The sequence below is a fragment of the Cygnus olor genome, chromosome 14 (genome assembly GCF_009769625.2).
Source record: "Cygnus olor isolate bCygOlo1 chromosome 14, bCygOlo1.pri.v2, whole genome shotgun sequence".
In the NCBI taxonomy this organism is placed as follows: Eukaryota; Metazoa; Chordata; class Aves; order Anseriformes; family Anatidae; genus Cygnus; species Cygnus olor.
The window spans coordinates 10,132,525-10,150,119 of NC_049182.1; the positions used below are offsets into that span (position 1 = coordinate 10,132,525).

The 17,595-nt window shown below is 40.9% G+C and overlaps 1 protein-coding gene across 2 annotated transcripts in view; it reads right to left on the reverse strand.

The window, feature by feature from the left end:
* CPEB4 (cytoplasmic polyadenylation element binding protein 4) overlaps positions 1–17,304 on the reverse strand; it is a 43,310-nt gene extending 26,006 nt beyond the window's left edge. The window contains exons 1-2 of one of the 2 annotated variants that reach the window (XM_040573168.1): positions 14,221–17,304; positions 4,177–4,258 (exon numbers count right to left, since the gene is read on the reverse strand). In XM_040573168.1, the coding sequence (XP_040429102.1) occupies positions 4,177–4,258; positions 14,221–15,342 (1,204 nt within the window). In that variant the 5' untranslated portion in view covers positions 15,343–17,304. The remainder of the gene's footprint in view (positions 1–4,176; positions 4,259–14,220) is intronic. The other variant, XM_040573169.1, reaches the window with a different exon arrangement.
* Positions 17,305–17,595: the final 291 nt, after the last annotated feature.

Below are 17,595 nucleotides of genomic sequence, written 5' to 3' on the forward strand. Positions count from 1 at the left end.
AACAAAACAAAACCTCAAAATGTATTGTTTTAACTTTTAAAATAGCTCAGAGTTTGTCCTGTGCGAGCATAAAGGACCACTTACCTAAAAAGAATCGTAGCCATTGTTACTGAGCCCTTGGCAAAAATTGGGCCATATTCTCACCAGTCTCACTGATTTTCTGGGTCATTTAGGAAACTGAATGGCCCATTTTACTCAATTAATACAAACATGTTGCATAATCCATACAACGAGAAAAGAAACAACTAGTTCTCTTTCTTCTCCAATACCCTGAAAATGCTGTCAAAACAGTTTTCATCCCTTTGATCAAAGAACACTTCATAAGGTTTATTGTGGAATCCTCACCTACTTTCTTCACATCTGAAAAACTTTTCAAATCAACATTAAGGGGCTGACGATTGCTTAAAATATACAGTTAGGTATATGTCATGTCACTCAGAAAAATCCTGAAGGGTGTCAGTTCTCATCGTTCTGGCTTTCTCATCTCTAAAATGTAGAGCTGCTGTTTGACTTGCTCTACCAGTGTCTGCATGTATATTCTGACCTTATGCTACCTCTAAAGCCTTTCTTTTTGTGCATAAGAATCTCTAGTCTCATTTTTCACCACACAGCTTTCAGACAGATACTGAGCTATTCACACCCCAATTTTAGAGTGCTTCACAGTGCTAGAAGCGGATTTGCTGGTCTGGTTCAATCTATTTCATTTTGCACAATTTCCAGGCAACAACCTTATATCCTGAACTGAACTATAGGATACTTCAGTAATAAAGCAGTCTGCTGCCATAACGTATTTAAAGACATTTCAGTGTCATTTAACAAGGAAATATTTAGTCAACCTACTACTATTACAGTAATGCTCAAATTGCCATCTGGAAGGCCCAGATTCAAAAATCAGTCTCTGGATCCCGAGCTCAGCTCACGAAGGCTGAATACATTGTGAAGAAGATGCAATTAGTCTCCAGGGAAGGGCTTCTGCAGATTGTCATTGGCTATGCAGAATGCAGCACACTTGCTCGTGTGGATAAAAATAACATATTGAAATGGCAGCTGCTCCGCAAAGGAAAAGGATTCGCACAGGGGTAAAAATATACATTAGAATGAGGAAAAAAATGGTAAAACGCCTATTGAAAGTGCTAAATGGTAATATTGAATATAGTACATCAATGGTACTTAATATTTACCTTTGAACCTCAAGCAGGAAACACTATTTCATATAGCAAGACAACACAAGAACATAATTATTAGGCTCCTAAATAAACCCAAGGCTAGGACAGCTAATCACCTCAGTCAAGAAGTACACATTGTGAATGGAATTTTTAAGAATTCCTACTTATAATTTTTACAGGATCCAAAACCTGCTACTATGAACATAGTATTTAAAGATAAAAAGGATTTCTTTAAAGTTCCAAAAGCCAGTGGGTTCCAAACTGTGACCTTGTCCATACTCTTGTTCTGAAGGTGTATTTTAACACAGTACCTTTTTCTCTTGAAGTCCACTACAGCATGAAAGGGATGGTATTAGTGTTATATACTAAACTCATGTTAAGCCAATATTAAAGCCTCGCAAGGACTTGGAAGATAGCAGTGAGACCTATTAGATCATCTAAATTATTTCCATGCCATTCTGAGATTGCTCTCTACAGCATGCTTTATTAGTGTCTTGCCCAGGCTATTTTTAAAGTCTCAAACCCAGCAGCTTTTCCCTTATGAGAGTAGCCAACTTCAGTTTAAAAGCATTATATGCACAGGTTAACCTAGTTAAAACACAGAACAAAAAACTTCATATGAATCTGCTTATCTAACTCTAGGTGTTTGAAATGGAAAGTAAGATTTTGAACTGACAACCATAATTTGTGATATTTTAAGAGTTTTAGATCCAAAGTTTCAAAAGATTCCTTTCAAACAGTTTAAATAAAGGTGATGCAAGACAAAGAGAGAAAACAGAAGAGAGAGAGTCTGTTAAGACATAATCTTACACCAACTGATATTGATGGGGAAAAAAAGCAACACAAAAGGTTTGTGGTCACATAAGCCCTTCTTCAGACTTGACTTGAAATATGTTTTGTACCAGCAAGTTGCAATTTTTTCCCAGCAGTATCAGTTGGTTTAACTAAAGGTATTTCTTCTCCTTGCAAATCCTGCCCTACCTACAGATGATCACTGCAGCATTACCACAACACAGGAGATGCGAGCTTGAATAAAGATCCATTCCTAACTGCATTACAGCAAATACGTTACTGCATTAAGTCTGCTATGCCAGATAAGCAGCAGTCCAATTCAGTGTACTGCATGTTTCACCACAAGCAAACTTAATGCTTTTGCTGAGGAGACCCTTGAAAAATGAAGAGACTTCTCAACAATGAAGTACTTCACGTAAGCACTTAAAATTTTCATCTTAGTGTTTTATAACAATTAAGCATGAAACAGAGAGATGTATAAAGCACTCAAGAAATAATACCAATAACAAAATCAGCCTGATATCTCTGTGTTCTGATCGGTACGATGCAATGCCCACAAAACCCGAGCGAGACAAAGCACAGATGACGCTGCAGAGGGGATTAACAACCAAGCTCAAGCAGGAAATTAACATCTATCAGAACTGTGTGTGTTCTTTGCTGATACACTTATTCCATCATTCTTAAAACACTGAAAGCACTCAAAAAAATAAAAGACTGCAATTGCAAAGAATCTTTTCAAAGCATTTAATCTAAAAATCACACTACCCTGGTTTAGTTGCTGAATATAAATATGTATCAATCTGACTTTGTTAAATTCAAATTTAAAGGGAGACTTTATTTGTCACCTTGGATTGCTACCTTGCCAGATTTGAGTAGCTAAAACCTGGGTTGGGCCCGTGAGACAGTTGAACAGGTCTCCGAGCAAATCCCAGGTGCTGCAGTCAAGGAAGGGCACCTGACATTTGGTTCAGTGTACAGTGCTGGGGCATAGGATATTGCCATTTCCAGGCAGAACGTAAAACAGAGAAAAGCCTTTACTACTTGTCATTAATGAAAGCCTGACCCCAACCACATAAGTAGGGAGTTTCTTTTTTTTTTCTTTTTTTTTTAATTCATCCAGCATTACTTTCTGTCCACATCGAGCTCCCCTTGTCATTTCCATAGCAAAGTATTTCTTGGTATTTCTCATCACCCTGGATTACTGCACAGTACTGGGGATGTGAAACGCAAACTGCATTTCAGACCAAAGAGAATGCAACAAACAAGTTATTGCCAATTAATCAAAGGTAGGTCTTCTGAGTAAAAATCACTATTAGAACAAGCCAAATTTCATTAACACCACAGGCCTTGATATCAAAAGAAATTTACTTTTAGAAACCACAAGTCCAGCTTTGTTTTTTAGTGGTCTCATGACTGGTAACAAAACTGAATCCTTGGAGTACAAATGAGTAGAAATATGAGTTTGACTACTTTCACTTACACAATTAACCCTCAAACTGATGTAAATTACCCATTTTACAGAATAAGAAACTAAACTTCTGAATTTTAACCCATAAATAGTTTCTACTCAGGTTTAGATAAGGTTGTAGACAATGCTTTGAGTATTTTGTAAGTTGAGGTATTTTCAAAGAAATATTACATTTGACAAAAAAAAAAAAAAAGGTAAGTCCCAACTGCAAGTCATTTCAACATATCCCCCTTCCTTTCCCAATGGCAAAAGAATTCTGAATTCAAGGTGGCAAAAATGAAAAGAAAGGTAAAGGAATTAAAAAGTCAGAAATATTCGGTGTTCTTCTCGAAATGACATACTTAAAACTCCCTCTTCCCCAGGACTGAAACAACTATGACTTCAAGCAGGAAAGCACTACAAAGCAGAAAGTTATGTCTCACTGATCTGCTCAAGATTCCTGAAGCTGATCATTTTTACAGGCTGCACACATTGTATCTATTAAAAACAACACTGGCAACTTACACAAAAGATCAGCTTATGTTTGTGTTTTGCATTGTTTTACATAAAGACAAAACACACTCCAGTGCTCATGTGCTGCAATCGCTTCAACTAGGGACAACTGCAAAAGGAGGCCTACCCGAGCTGACCCACATGCACTTGGTGCACATTATAACTTTACTTTTCCTAGCCAAAACTGAAGTTTCTTATCCTAAGTAAGCATGTCTTCCCAATTATTTACTGCAGGAAATAGTCTCTTGCTAAATTTACCTTTCAGTGAATCATTTTCAGCTCTCATTATGTCAATTAGTGAATTCTCCAGTGAATGCATGTCGAAAGTCCTTGTACGATCCTGCAAACAAATAAAAACAAACACAGTTTAGGAAACACAGTGTTTTAAAAAAAAAAAAAAAAAAAAACTACCCAAAACATAAAAACTTTAGTTTTTTTCTACATCACTACAACAGACTTAAGCTAAAGCACATGCTTATATGCCCCTGAAGTCAAATACAGAAAATTAGAATATTCTGAATATAAATCCAACCCATATTTATCATAACCAATGATTTCTTTAATAAACCCCAATTCAATATTTAATTTTGTTTCTTTGCTCTACAGTTAAACTTTGTTAAAAAATAATTTAAGTTCACATTTAGGAGGTGAAGATAGATCCTGGGAGAGAGAGTTGCAAAGAGAAGTCATAAAACAGGCACTTCAGCGTGCACTAGAGAAAATCTGAATTCCAGAAACACACAGCTTTTCCTTCACCTAAACTACTACCCAATAAAATTAAATAATCTAATTCCGCACAGTCAAATCAAATTCTGCATAATTATAAAGTATTTCACACAAGGAGTAGTGCCACCTAGTAAACCGGACTACTTGAACTAGTTACCTCTGGTTTTTAATTCCCTGAATTCACAGGTTTGATATTCCAAGCATTACTCAAATTGAAGGATTCAGAAAATATGAGGCAAGATGTCTCATGCACCTAACCATTTCATTACATCAATCCATTTGAAGTGTATTTACCACATTTCTTCTTCATACTAACCAAAGACACAGATATGTCTCAGGCTTTCCCAACTAGAACAACACATTCTACATCTTGCAAATTTGATGTTATATTAATGTAACACAAAATATCCTGGCACTTCATTTTAATTAGTAAATTCAGAATAACCAAACTTTGAAATCTTTACGGTATCACCAAAGGTCACTAATGGAAGCAAAAAATCTCCCATTCACAGAATTATTCACCTATCCCTGTTATCCATTTATTTATTGATTTGGAGATCTGTAGAAATACCTACATGGAATTTTATATATTAATCAACCTCACATTTAATATTTCTGAGTCCAAGAACTCTAATATTGTTTCCAAAGGTTTTATTTCATGCATGTTTTATGAGATTCATCTCTGAACTGAGATCAAGCATGGAAAGTATCTGTTGACATAAGAAGGTAGGAGATTACAACATTAGTCGGTCTAACCTGCTTCTCTGCAACTACCATTATTAATGCAGTGAAAATGCATTTTTTGTCCTTAACTCTAGCTGTGAAGCTGAAACTTCTCCAAAGCAAACAGATCCAGATTTGATCATGTTTCAAACTAGTGAATTCAGAAAGGTAATGCCCCTCTGATACACAGCTGAACGCCACAATGTCCCCTACCGCCAGTAATGGAGTGCTAAAGCAGTATCGATGGCAGTGCTGCAAGAGGCATTCTTTATATCAGACAACGATCAGTCATCTTGGACTTTAACCACTTAATACTATTTTAAGAGCAGGAATCCACTAGCTCGTAGAGTCCTGATCCATTTCCAAGTTTGTAAGTTACATTCCGACTGCTAAAAAATCCTGTCTTCTAACTAAATTTTCTGACAGTTTTCCTTTCCTTGGAACAGTGTATTACTGACACAGAACTGGCGAAGTATTTCTACCCGGATGTGCTGCATTTCAAATAGCATCAGAAAGATCAGAATTGGGAACCATTTACTTTATTAGTCTAGACCAAAATGAAATTTGCTATGAAAAGCATAGCGTGGCCCTGTCTCTCCACAGCATTTATTTCCTTGGCCATCTATATTACATTGATGCATCTTAGAGAAACTATTGCAAGCATTTGGATTATTTAGTTTCACAAGTTTCCTGCTGGTTTCTTAGTAATATGGTGATATTCTGGGAATACTTAGTTTATTGTTTTGGTTTATACATTACTAGTCCCTGAATTTTTCAAACTTCAGTTACACTAAAATACCTGAGGAGAACTGAGTCCTGTGGTCTGCATGCTGGACCCACTGGGATCCAGCAGCTGTATAACTGAGGAATGGATACTGGAAGAGTCTCTACATTTTCAGCAGTCTTTCTAAAGTGACAAAAATAGCCTAAGACACAGATGGGAACATTTTCTGAAACCCCAACATGCTTCAGAAGGTACTCTTTCTTTCCATTCTGCCTTTCGTATCGCATTGTGTTCCTTTGTGTGGGATTAACCTCAACTCCAACGTATAAACAGCTGTAAAATCCTTACAGGGTGCAGAAACTGAGCAGTTTCAGGTGTCTGCTGAATTTGTGGCACTTAGCATTTCAGTTGTTTGAGACAAACAAAGGGCGAAACCAAAGCTAAATGACTTCTGATGTACTGTGCTGTGAATGTGCCACACTGAATGAGCACTAATAAAGTCTCCCATCTCTAAAATATCCACGTTATGCTGGATTGAGCTATAGTAACGAACAGAGGGTTTTGCCGCAATGGGTAGTATTTAACATTGAGAAAAGAGCTTAAACATTTGAGGAGGAAAAAGAAAAATTGAATTGAAGTGGTTAGCTGATAGGAACACCATATTCTCCAATGGAAGCAGTGTGGTGAGGAGTTTACAGTTTTCCCCTTCTTTTAGCGTAAGGCCCATAAGCTTCTAACCACACTGCAGACACTTTAAAACACGGCGCTGTGCACCAACACAAAGATTAATTGGTTGTATTCCTACCTTTAGCCATTAACAATGACATAAAAAGAAGGACTGTCTATAGAACACGCCTGAAATACGGCCTGCATTCAGATTCCTGCTCTCCAGTGGTTCCAGTAACCTGTCACAGTGACTGACAAGGCTGTCATAGGCTAGAGAGCTCTCAAAATGTCGATCCGTTACTATTTCTTGGGAAGATGAGTCTCGTTCCTCAGCTGTTTGAAACAGTTTGCTCCTCCATGTCTCCACTCACTGATTAGAAGATAGCAAACCACATTAAACACAACACTAGGAACCACTACCAACTGTTAAACTGAGTTTGGGTATGTTCCTGAAATGAGTGGAGCACTCCACCTCTCTGGGAATGCAGAGTAAATTCAAGAACTTGGCATATAAGTAAACCTGTATACATCTATCGCATGAAAAGATGTCTCTCTTATAAATGACCTAAATAAAAACTATCCGAAATGAAATCAGCAGTTTGCACACTGCTTATTGTAAAAGAACTCCACTAATTTAGCTGACAACCTATCATGCTACTGAAAGGATCCACGCTACTAGGGAAAGTCAGCATTGGTAGTTTTTAGATGTTCTGTAAAATTTAAAGACCTTTTATTCTGAGACTGCTTTGAAAACAGTAGCGTGAGTTTTGCCAGTCTTAACTTCCAAGATGATCAGCACATTCTATCAGGAACACACATCCAAAACATGCGTGTAACTTAAATACATAATATATCTAACATATCTGAAAATAAGGACTGAAGCCATGGTAGCAGTAGTGGCCGTATTGCTGGATACATGTATAACTCTGCATTTAATTCCATGACATCAAAAAGCTGTAACAATCAAAATATTGATCACTGGCTTGTATCTACATCTGGGAACGAGCTATTCTCAGATACACATTAATTACAAGTTATAAAGCAAGTGAGTCACGCTGTGCTCAGTAGAAAAAAGTAATGTTTTCTTCAAGAGACTTCTTGTAAAGAAAATTAATAACAGTGTAGTGATTTTTTAATGGATTGATTCACAAAGTTACAATGCTTTCCTTGGAGCTGGACTGCTTATTGTACTCTTATTTACTTATTTAGTTATGAGGAAAAGATATAGGGCTAATGAATACCCTTGAATAAAGCAAAGTGTATACACCCCAGTAAAAAGTATGTTAACTACAACATGATATTATTTACACAGGGTGATCACAAAACCTTAGCTTTACACGAGTGCATTTTAGTATATCTAAAAATCTGCTTTATCAGAGAGCTCAAAGGGCACACAGATTTACCCTTGGGAAACTGGAGGAGAGGTAGAAAGACATCAGGTTGAACGCAAGACCATGAAAAAACAAACAAACAAAAAAACTCTGCAGTCTTAATACACGACTACATTTAAAATGCCATCCAATATTTTAGAAGATACTCATTAAACATCATTTTGAAAAAGTGGCATTGTTTTCACAAAATACACGAGGTGGCAGCTAACAGAGCTGGTTGAGGGAGAGCATCGAGATGGTCAATATTCTACAGCAGCAAACGTGCCAATTTTGAACTAACCCCTGTCCAGCTCTGTCTACAGAAAAATAAAAAACATTCAGGTTCTCCTACTGTCTAGAAAGCATTTATAAGTAGTAAAGTGCTCATAACAATGCAATCTCCTTGTTAAAGCATAGTCGGTAGAACCCAGGACTTTGGAGTCACAACTCCATCGTGGGATTCACACAGCATGGGCAAACCACTCCGCCTCTCTGACCACAGGGCTTTCCCCACTGACATCCAAACAGATTATTTTACATTTAAAGGTCTTGTGAAAAATGGAACCACTTGTAAATAGGAATTTTAAGTGCTATTCCGTTTTTATTTTTCAAAGTCCAAAGACAATTCGTTCCAAAAAAAAGGCAGGTGGTACCAAGCACGTACAAGTGTACAGGATGTGCTCCTATACAAAAGAAATTAAAAATGAAGTTTTGATGAACAGGAAGATCATGCTTGGCACTCAGAAACCCCATACCTAAGGTCTCCTATACATCAGAAAAAACATAGGTCTAAGTTTAATAATTAAAGTGCAGACCCATTATATTTAATCCGCATCCATAGCATTATCATCACCTGAACAACTAAGATTCAAGAAGTTCAGAGTTTCTGTTCAGTGCTTCCCAAGATGAGTCTACCAATGCTAAAACCCCAGACTGTACAAAAACTAAAGCCTGGTGATGTATGAGCACCTGCTGGTAGCTAAGGCTGTACCTAATCTTAGAAAATCTGATTTCTCTGAAGACCAAGGAATCAATAATAACGCAAAGTCTGCCTCTGAGTTAGGCAACTTATTGAAGGTGATTAAGCAGGATTTACAAAGCAGGTGTAATTATAAAACAGGGACTTGCTTTATTTATTTAAATCTTTGTCAAACCAGAATACCTGTGAAAATTAGAAAACTGACAGCTGCATTTGCTACCCTTATCATAGCACAGGAAGACTGAAACTTTCGGAAACCTCGTACCGATTTCCTACAATTAAAGCACCTGATGTCACGGGCAAAGTACAGTGTGTTGGGAGAGGCAGATTGTAGGCACTAACATAAGTTTGACATCTTTCTATTAATTGCAAAGCAAATTTGGACTTGATTATACTTCTGGGTAGGCTTCTCCTCCTTCTCACCGCCTTGCAAAGGCCCTGTTCCAGCTTCCCATCCAGTCTGCAGTGAATTAAAGGCTTGGAGTAAACAGGTTTTTCCTGAAAGGATGTTGCTGGATGCTGCCCTGAGCATCTCTTATAGCTTCACCAGGGAACAATATGAAAACCTGGAAAAGTTAAGTGGCGGATGACACAGGAGCTTTTTTGGGAGGGAGCACTTCTGGTTTTGTCAAACTTGAACTTTTTTTAAGTGTTAGAAATTACAGACCTTTACAAAAATTTCCAGTAACGTGCCTGATTCTATTTTAGCCACATATTAAGTTTTTTTATGTACCTTCTATAAATTATTTTCCACAATATCTTGTGTTCTCGGTCTTTGTGCTGGGTTGCTAAGTATGCAATTCATTTTCAAAGCAAAATGCTTAATAAGAGTACTCCTTTTAATCTTTGGAAAATACAAACATAATTCAAATAGCTTTTCACAAAAGCTCTCTTTAAAAAGAAACCCTGAGGTCAAAAACGCACAGGAGGGCCAAAGCCGGAGTATTAACATCAGTAGTAAGTTTATAAAACAAGAACAGTGTTAACTTCCACAGTACTTAACTTGTGCATGTCATACCACATTAGAGTGCTCCTAATTCCACAGGCCAATAGCTGTGGGGAACAGCACACAAAACACTAATTACTGCACAGCTGATGGAGTCATAGAAAAATGGGTGAACAGACATTTAAAAATCCAGCTTCAAGTATTTACTCTAAAATGATAGCTTGAAATTCCTCAGCATAGTTGCTGCTGCTAGAAAGGAGAATAAAAGCCTGCAAAACTTTCTGCAAAAGCAGCAGCCTCACTTTCTGCAACCAGCCTTATGGAAAGGCTCCTCGACAACAAAGAACAGATATTAAAATAAAAAGGCATGGTAAAGAAATTTCCTTGCAAAATTCCTCCAAGAGGAAAGCTTGGCAAATGCATTCAAGAGGGCTTTTTTAATTCCAAATTCCTGGGAATTTGTTTGTCTTAACGTGCTTATTAAATCAGCCCATTTCTATGGGCAAACAAATCATGACGTATAGCTCAGAATTAAAACACAGTCTGTAATCACGGATGTGTTTTCTCAAACCTTCCACATCTGCCTGAGGGAGAGAAAGTCCCTCTGGCACAGCCCCTCGGTGAATTTGGAAGGGGTTATATACCTGGAAACTAGCCACTGAAGAAGAAAGGAAAAAACATTTTTGAACAAGTGGATATAATGAACTGCTCTCCAGTACAAAATTCTTTGAAATGAGCAGTTATCGTCAAACTTGATTCCAGGAAGAAACGCAAATTATTTTGAATTATTTTTACAGAAAGCTGAACACTATTGCCTAATCTGCTAGTGCCTTCAAAGACCGATTTAAAAAACAGCACCACACATGTGAAGATGAGATCTGGAAACCTGGAAATGCCTATCAAAGCAAGATTTATGCATTGCATAACAGGCAGGATGTTCCACTCTCATGAGGAAGTGCAAGTACATAGCAAAAGGAAAGCCAAAACAATCTTGAGGGCAATGCTGCAGTAAAATGCAATTACTGAACACATAGTTTGCCAGTGCTGCAAGGAGGGAAATAGAAGGAATAATTTTAAAAATCTGTAGCTTTGTAAGATGTAACAGTCACAGTCAAGATATTTTCTTTTATTAACTCCCAGGGAAGGCTGTTGTATCCAAAAACACATTATTATTTTTTTTAATTTTTATTCAGGAACCATTCTTTCATTTGGAGACCATTTCCTTTTAAAATGAATACACAAAGAACAATGGCTTTTCTCTTTTCAAAATATCTTTGAAGGGGGAAGGCTGCCCAGTCGTTAAAACACAGTATCGAAACTTAATTTCATTAACAGATTTGGTAATAGTCTTCCCTGACCTCGCCTCAAGTTCCATCTCTGCAACATGAGGATCCTACAGACGTGCTGCTTCTGAAGTGTTACGAGACAGGATTCCAAATGAAAAATAGTTGTGACAAACACCACAATGTTTTGCATGCAACTCTCAAATACCAACCAGGCCACCACCAAATTGCAAGATTATCAAGCATCTCAAGGCAGCATTTTCCTTTTATCTGCGCCGTTTGGAATGCCCATTTCGTCTCAAGCGTCCCAGAGCCAGGGGCAGAAGTATTTGAAGTGAGCAGCAGTTCCCATTAGTGGCTCATGGGGACATTATGCAATGTTGTCCTCTCCAAAGAGGAAATTAGCACTTACGCTTGGTTACCCTAAGATTTCCATCAAAACGCAGACTTCTGTTTCACCAAGCTTTAGAGTAAAGATAACTTTTTTTTTTGGGGGGGGGGGGGGGGAAGTGATCCCCAAATACCTGCAACTGCTAGTTTACATCTTGCCTTATAAAGATACTAATTTTCAGTAGACTGCAGCAACACTTGTTAATGATTTAAGCAGCAAAACATAAATATTGAATGAAAGGGATAGTTGTATCAAATTACCCCATTATGTTGCTGCAGCAAAGACAGCTTTCAGTTATTTCCTAAATAGGAATCTAAGAAGATTCCAGTAACAAAATATTCTTGTCCAGCACATGATTGCATCAAGGAGGATAGTACATGTAATATATACATATATATGCATAAGCACAAATATACAGTAAGCAAAACTCCTTATTTCTGCTTTGAGTCAGGCATATAATCAGCATAATCAAGAAAAAATAAAAAATACATCAATGGTTGAATTTTACATCATTTGTTTCCAGTGATTCAAAAATCCAGTACGCTTTCAAAATACAAAGGACCAAGTAACCAAGGCAGATGAAGATTTTGCACCAAAAAAAAAAAAAGTTATAAAAAGCAGTCGTCCAAGATGGCTTCAAAATTAATCAGCATCTTTCTAGGTCTGCAGTGCTGAAGTCCTGTTTTGCTGCCCTGCCCTTTTCTTCACAGAAGTGATAGTAACAGACTGGAAAGCACTTCACTCCAACACTTTCCTTTTCTTGGCATGAAGAAGTGTCAGACTTGGTCTTGACATGTACAGCTTTATCTCAGCATTTAAGTAAACAGATACCAACATGCTACACAAAAATTATTTCTTTACCACGACCAAAATAAGCGTGTCTGATATTTTATGTTTGGAACATAACCCAAAAGCCAAGGTTGACTTTGTCAATTTCCTGAAATTTCCTTGATATCAGACCAAGCATGTTTCTATTGGTGCACATACATTTGGGCCTTACACACAGCAGCAAGGACATGCTCGATCTCATTCTGTCACTCTGTACATCAGCTACATGTCAGGGTACAGAATGAATTAAACTGCGAGCCAAGTATTGCTGCAGTGAGGCTGAAAAAAGACTGACTCCAGCTGCGTCCCTTTTTCGACTGGTTTCAGTGTATAAATTTGGTTTGCTGGACACAGGTTCATTATATTAATTAGAAATCCCGACATTAACATCAATTACTGCTATGCATTGTGAATTTGCATGGGCTCTACCTGATACCGAACCAGCTAGCAGCTCTGCAGCAGGAAAAAAAAGGTCTCTAATGGAAAGTTAGTGCCAGCAGCTGCCCTGGTGTCTGAAGGCTGCATAGGCTGGCCCTGCAAACCCAGCAGAAACTGAACAGGTTACTAAGGAGAACCGAACCCTTCCTATGTCTGAATCCACCGTGCCATTATTACATATATTTATATTTCTCTAGGGTGGTTGATAACATGAGACATATTGCACAGTTCTTATCTACTGATCTCTCAAATTATTTTAAAGTAGGTCACCCTGCTTCTTACACCATGACTAGAAATACTGCAGTCGTTTTGAAATTTTCACTTTTGCCCTCATTTGAAGATGTTTAAAAAACCCCACTAAGTGTCAAAGAATTCTTGGGCTTATGAATCCACGTTAAAGGACTTCACAAAAGGCATACACACACACACACACACACAAAAAAAGTTTTAACTAATGGTCAGGTGAAGAGTTTTAATTTTTACTGCAAGTGAGGTTCAGCAGTATACAGTTCTTTTCAGATTCCTAAAAAGTTAGCCTAGAAGGAGAGAGTGAAATGTCAGACAAGCTATCTCCTATCAGGATGAGGCCATATGAAAACACAGGAGACCACCATCTGACATTCGTCCAGATCTATTTTTGGTTGTGATTTAATGGCCTGTACCCAGAATTTGCTGCCATTGCTAAGGAAAGCAAAATGTTTTGACTACCACCATATAAAAAAATCAGTTTCCAAAAAATGCTACAAAAATTCTGTTGCACTACAAGTCCATATGGTACTGTAAAGCAAAATACAATCGCTTAATACTTTTCTCAGATGTGGTATGTTTTCAAATACTTCAGAAGGCCTCAGATCTCTCGCACTTCATCAGACAGCACTTTTTTCCTTATTCCTTTTTGTAGATGTACTTGCTACTTGCAACTACATTTGTTCTTTGGTTATTTCTTCGTGTGTATAAATATTAAGCTGAAGGAAACTGGCTAATTATAGACGCCTGGTGGGATATAGACATTTATATGACCACTGCTATTAAAAAACCAAGAAACACATGATTCACAGCTCCGAGTGTAATTACTATGACATTTCAAGTTAGCCGTGTGGCTTTTTTTAGTTGCAAACACAGAAGTCATACAATCACACTGGGCTTTCAAATCCCCATCCCACCCCCTCTATGGCATTTTAATGCACTCGTGTTACTTTTATTATGTATGTTAACAGAGAATACTCACCTGAAAAGGAAAAATGTTGTCAGCTCTATTCAGGCTGTCTTCCATCCATGATTTTGGAGCAAAGGTCGAGCTGGGTCGAGCATATTTCTGCAACTGGATATGGTTACTTGCAAAATTCTTCTTTAAGGGCGAGATGGAGTTCAGGGGCGTTATCCCTCCGTTCAGTCCCCGGCGGTGGTCTCGACCTTGGGACCCACCCCACCCACCATATCCACCGCCCCCGGGGCTCCATGAAGATGGTGTCGGCGATGGACTTTGGTAGCTGCTCCATGGAGAAGGCGGCTTGTTTAGATTATTAGCCAAATGAGGCAACTGATTAAAAGCAGCATTTCTATGTGTAAATGGAGGCGGATGAGGGCTTGCAGGAGACCTCCTCTGTTGCTGATGCTGATTGTGATGATGCTGAAAATGGGGGTGATGAGGGTGGTGCTGAGAGAGGGGTCCAATTTGAGGGGAAAAGCTACCACCAAAGCCAGGGCTGACGTGATGTGGAAAATTCTGAAACAGCAGAGCACCATTATTAGCCGAGGCAGTAGGGACCCCTCCCTGGTGAAAAAAACTTGCATCTTCATTGATTATTGTAGAGGAAGAAGGAGCGATAGCTGCAGACCAGTTACTAAAACCAGTCAGAGAAGATGCAGTGGATGTCAAGGGCTGTGTCGAAGTGCCTAGCCCCGAAGCCTCTTGATAATCAAATCCTGTTAACACCGGTGACTCTATTCTTATTTTCTCCTTTCCATTGCCATTCTCCGAAGAATTATCACCCTGATTTTCTTCAGTTTTAGCTTTCTCAGGTTCAGAGAGCATGCCTGCTTCCTGACTTTGACTAGGGGAAAGCTGCTGTTTTTCTAGGGACTCTTGCTTTTCCTGTTGCTGAGTTTTAGATTTTTCTGACCCCAGAATCTCATCCTGAATATTATGGGCAGCTGGAGCAGGAAAGAGCCAAGCTGACCCAGCACTACTGCCATTGGCAGCTGTGTTATTATTTATAAAAGCAGCAGGGCTGGGGGTTGCATTTTGATGATGGTGTGGAGGCTGCAGATGTGGATGAAATCTGACTGGAAAAGCTGACTTATTTCCAGTGTTGTTTTGCACTAACACTCCAAACCCGTAATCCCCCATTTATTATATTTAGGGTTTGAATCCTCTGTGTAAGAACAAGTCGATGTTTAGTGTTTACCTCTTCCTCTTCTGAGGAGAGATTATTAAGTATCCTGTTTCTAGCTAGATATTCCAGTTTCTCCCTCCACGCTATTTATTTCAGATTTGGATATAGACTTTTGTTTTTGCAAAAGATAGATTTCTTCAACTATTTAAATGTGTCAATTGGTGCCCGTTTCCTCCCTTCAGCCAGGAGAAAGGGAAAAATAAATCTTTGGTTCACAAAATAAGAGGTTTCCTTTTTCTAAACGAAACGCACAGCAATGAGAGAAAAAGCTTCTGGGGAATAAGGATAAAGAGATTCTAACTATCCTGTTTTTTTCCTCCTCAGCAGCCTTGACTCGCCCATAAATGAGTTAAGAGGAAAAAAAAAATATACAATGACGTCTGGTCCCCCGACCCCTTGGCAGCAAAAAAATAGATTTAAATCTGGAATAATTTAATACATCTCTATAATCTAATATATATTTGTCCTGTTCAAAAAGAGTCTTTGCTGTGGGTAACAAAAAAATTTACCTCAGGATTTCAGCATTCAGAGGGGTGAAAAAGAGGCGTGAGTTGCAGAGGAGGCTTTTTACGGTGCTGCTGTGTTTAACCTATTATGTGTAGCAACAATATACACTCCGTGTGTGTGTGTGTGTGTGCGCGCGTGTGGTTGTTTAGAAGGGGTAAGATCTTATCTCAGGAAATTAGTATTCTGTGTGTGTTGGGTGGGGAGTGAGTTGTGCAGGAGAAGGGTGGATTCTTGATGCTGCTCCTTTTGGGCTGGGTTTCTGAGCTCGCCAGACTCGCTTCTTATTTATGATCCAATATTTGCGTGTCCTTCACATGAGCCCTGGCTGTCCGCGGAGGAAGATTTTCATCTCAGAAATCAGCATTCAGCGTTCGGGAAAAGGGAAGGGAGGGGACAGCGAGCTGTGCGGGAGGAAGGGGAAGGCGATTTTTCTTGCTCTCTCTCCGCAGCTAGGAGGGTGCTCCTGGTGCCGGGCTCTCCTCCTTCCCCCCGGATCCGTGGGTTCCCTCCGGGCAGGCTGGATGTGCGTGGACGTGGTGATTTTTTTTTTCCCCTCAGGGTCTCCGCATCCAGCCGGGCAGGCTGGGCTGGGTGCAGGCAGGCTGGGCTCGCCAGGCCCCGGCTCGCTGTGGGGTGCCCGCCGCGGTGTCCCCCCACCCTCACGAGTGTCCTGCTGTCGGGGTAGGCAGGGGGGGTAGGCTTTTTTTTTTTCTTTTTTTTTTTTTTCTTTTACCTCAGGAGAGGAGCAGCCTCCGGCGAGGAGGGGAAGGTGCAGGCGGCGGGGGGCCGGGCTCCTCTCTCCCCCATGGAAGGTGTTTAAGCGGTTCTCCCGCAGATTTCGGGGCAGGGGCTCGGCCGCCGAGTGCCGCGGAGGGGGGAGCCGTGCGGACTAACCGGGGCTCGGGGGCCGGAGGCGGCGGCGGCGGCTCCTCGGAGCAGTCCTTCCCCTGCTGCGCGTCTTCTGGGCTCCAGGCGGGCTTCCTTCCCCCTCATGTAAACCAGCCGGGCGCCGGGCGGGGGGACGCTGCCTCCGGGGGGGGACGGCGACGGCAGAAGGGCAGCGCCACACGCACCCACGGCTCCGGGCGGGCGGGAGGAGCTCCAGCAGCCGGCGAGCCTGGCCGCGACGGGTCCTCGGCTGCCGCTCGCCCCGTCGTGCCGCTTATTATGATTTTTCCTTTAACCCCCTCTACCTCCCCTTTTCTCCTTCCCTTCCCCTCCCTCCCCCCCCCCAGCCGCTTCCTGCCTCGGTGCCGCAGCCGGTGCCTCCCTCCTCCTCTCTCCTCCTCCTTTCTCCTCCTGCTGCCGCTGCTGCTGCCGCCGCCGCTCCCCGCCCGGCCGCCGCCGAGCCCGGTCTCCTCAGGAGCGAGCCGCCGCACGAAATGACAACCAGCTGGAGGAGGCACCGCGCCACTTCCGCTCCGCCGCCGGGCGCGCCCCCGCCCCGCCCCCGGCCCCGCCTCCCCGCCCCAACCCCGGCCGCCCCGCCCCGCCGGCTTCGCGGCGCCATTTTGGGTAAGGGCGCTGCCCCCCCCCCCCACCTCCGCCCACTCCGCGGGTCGAGCAGCCATCTTTGTTGTGGGCACGTTGATCCCGTGGGTGGTGGCGCGGCGGCCATCTTGGGCTGAGCGAGGTTCCCGTCCCCGAGCGGCCATCTTTGTGGAGGGCAGGCTGTCCTCCCTGCTGCAGGACTGGCGGCG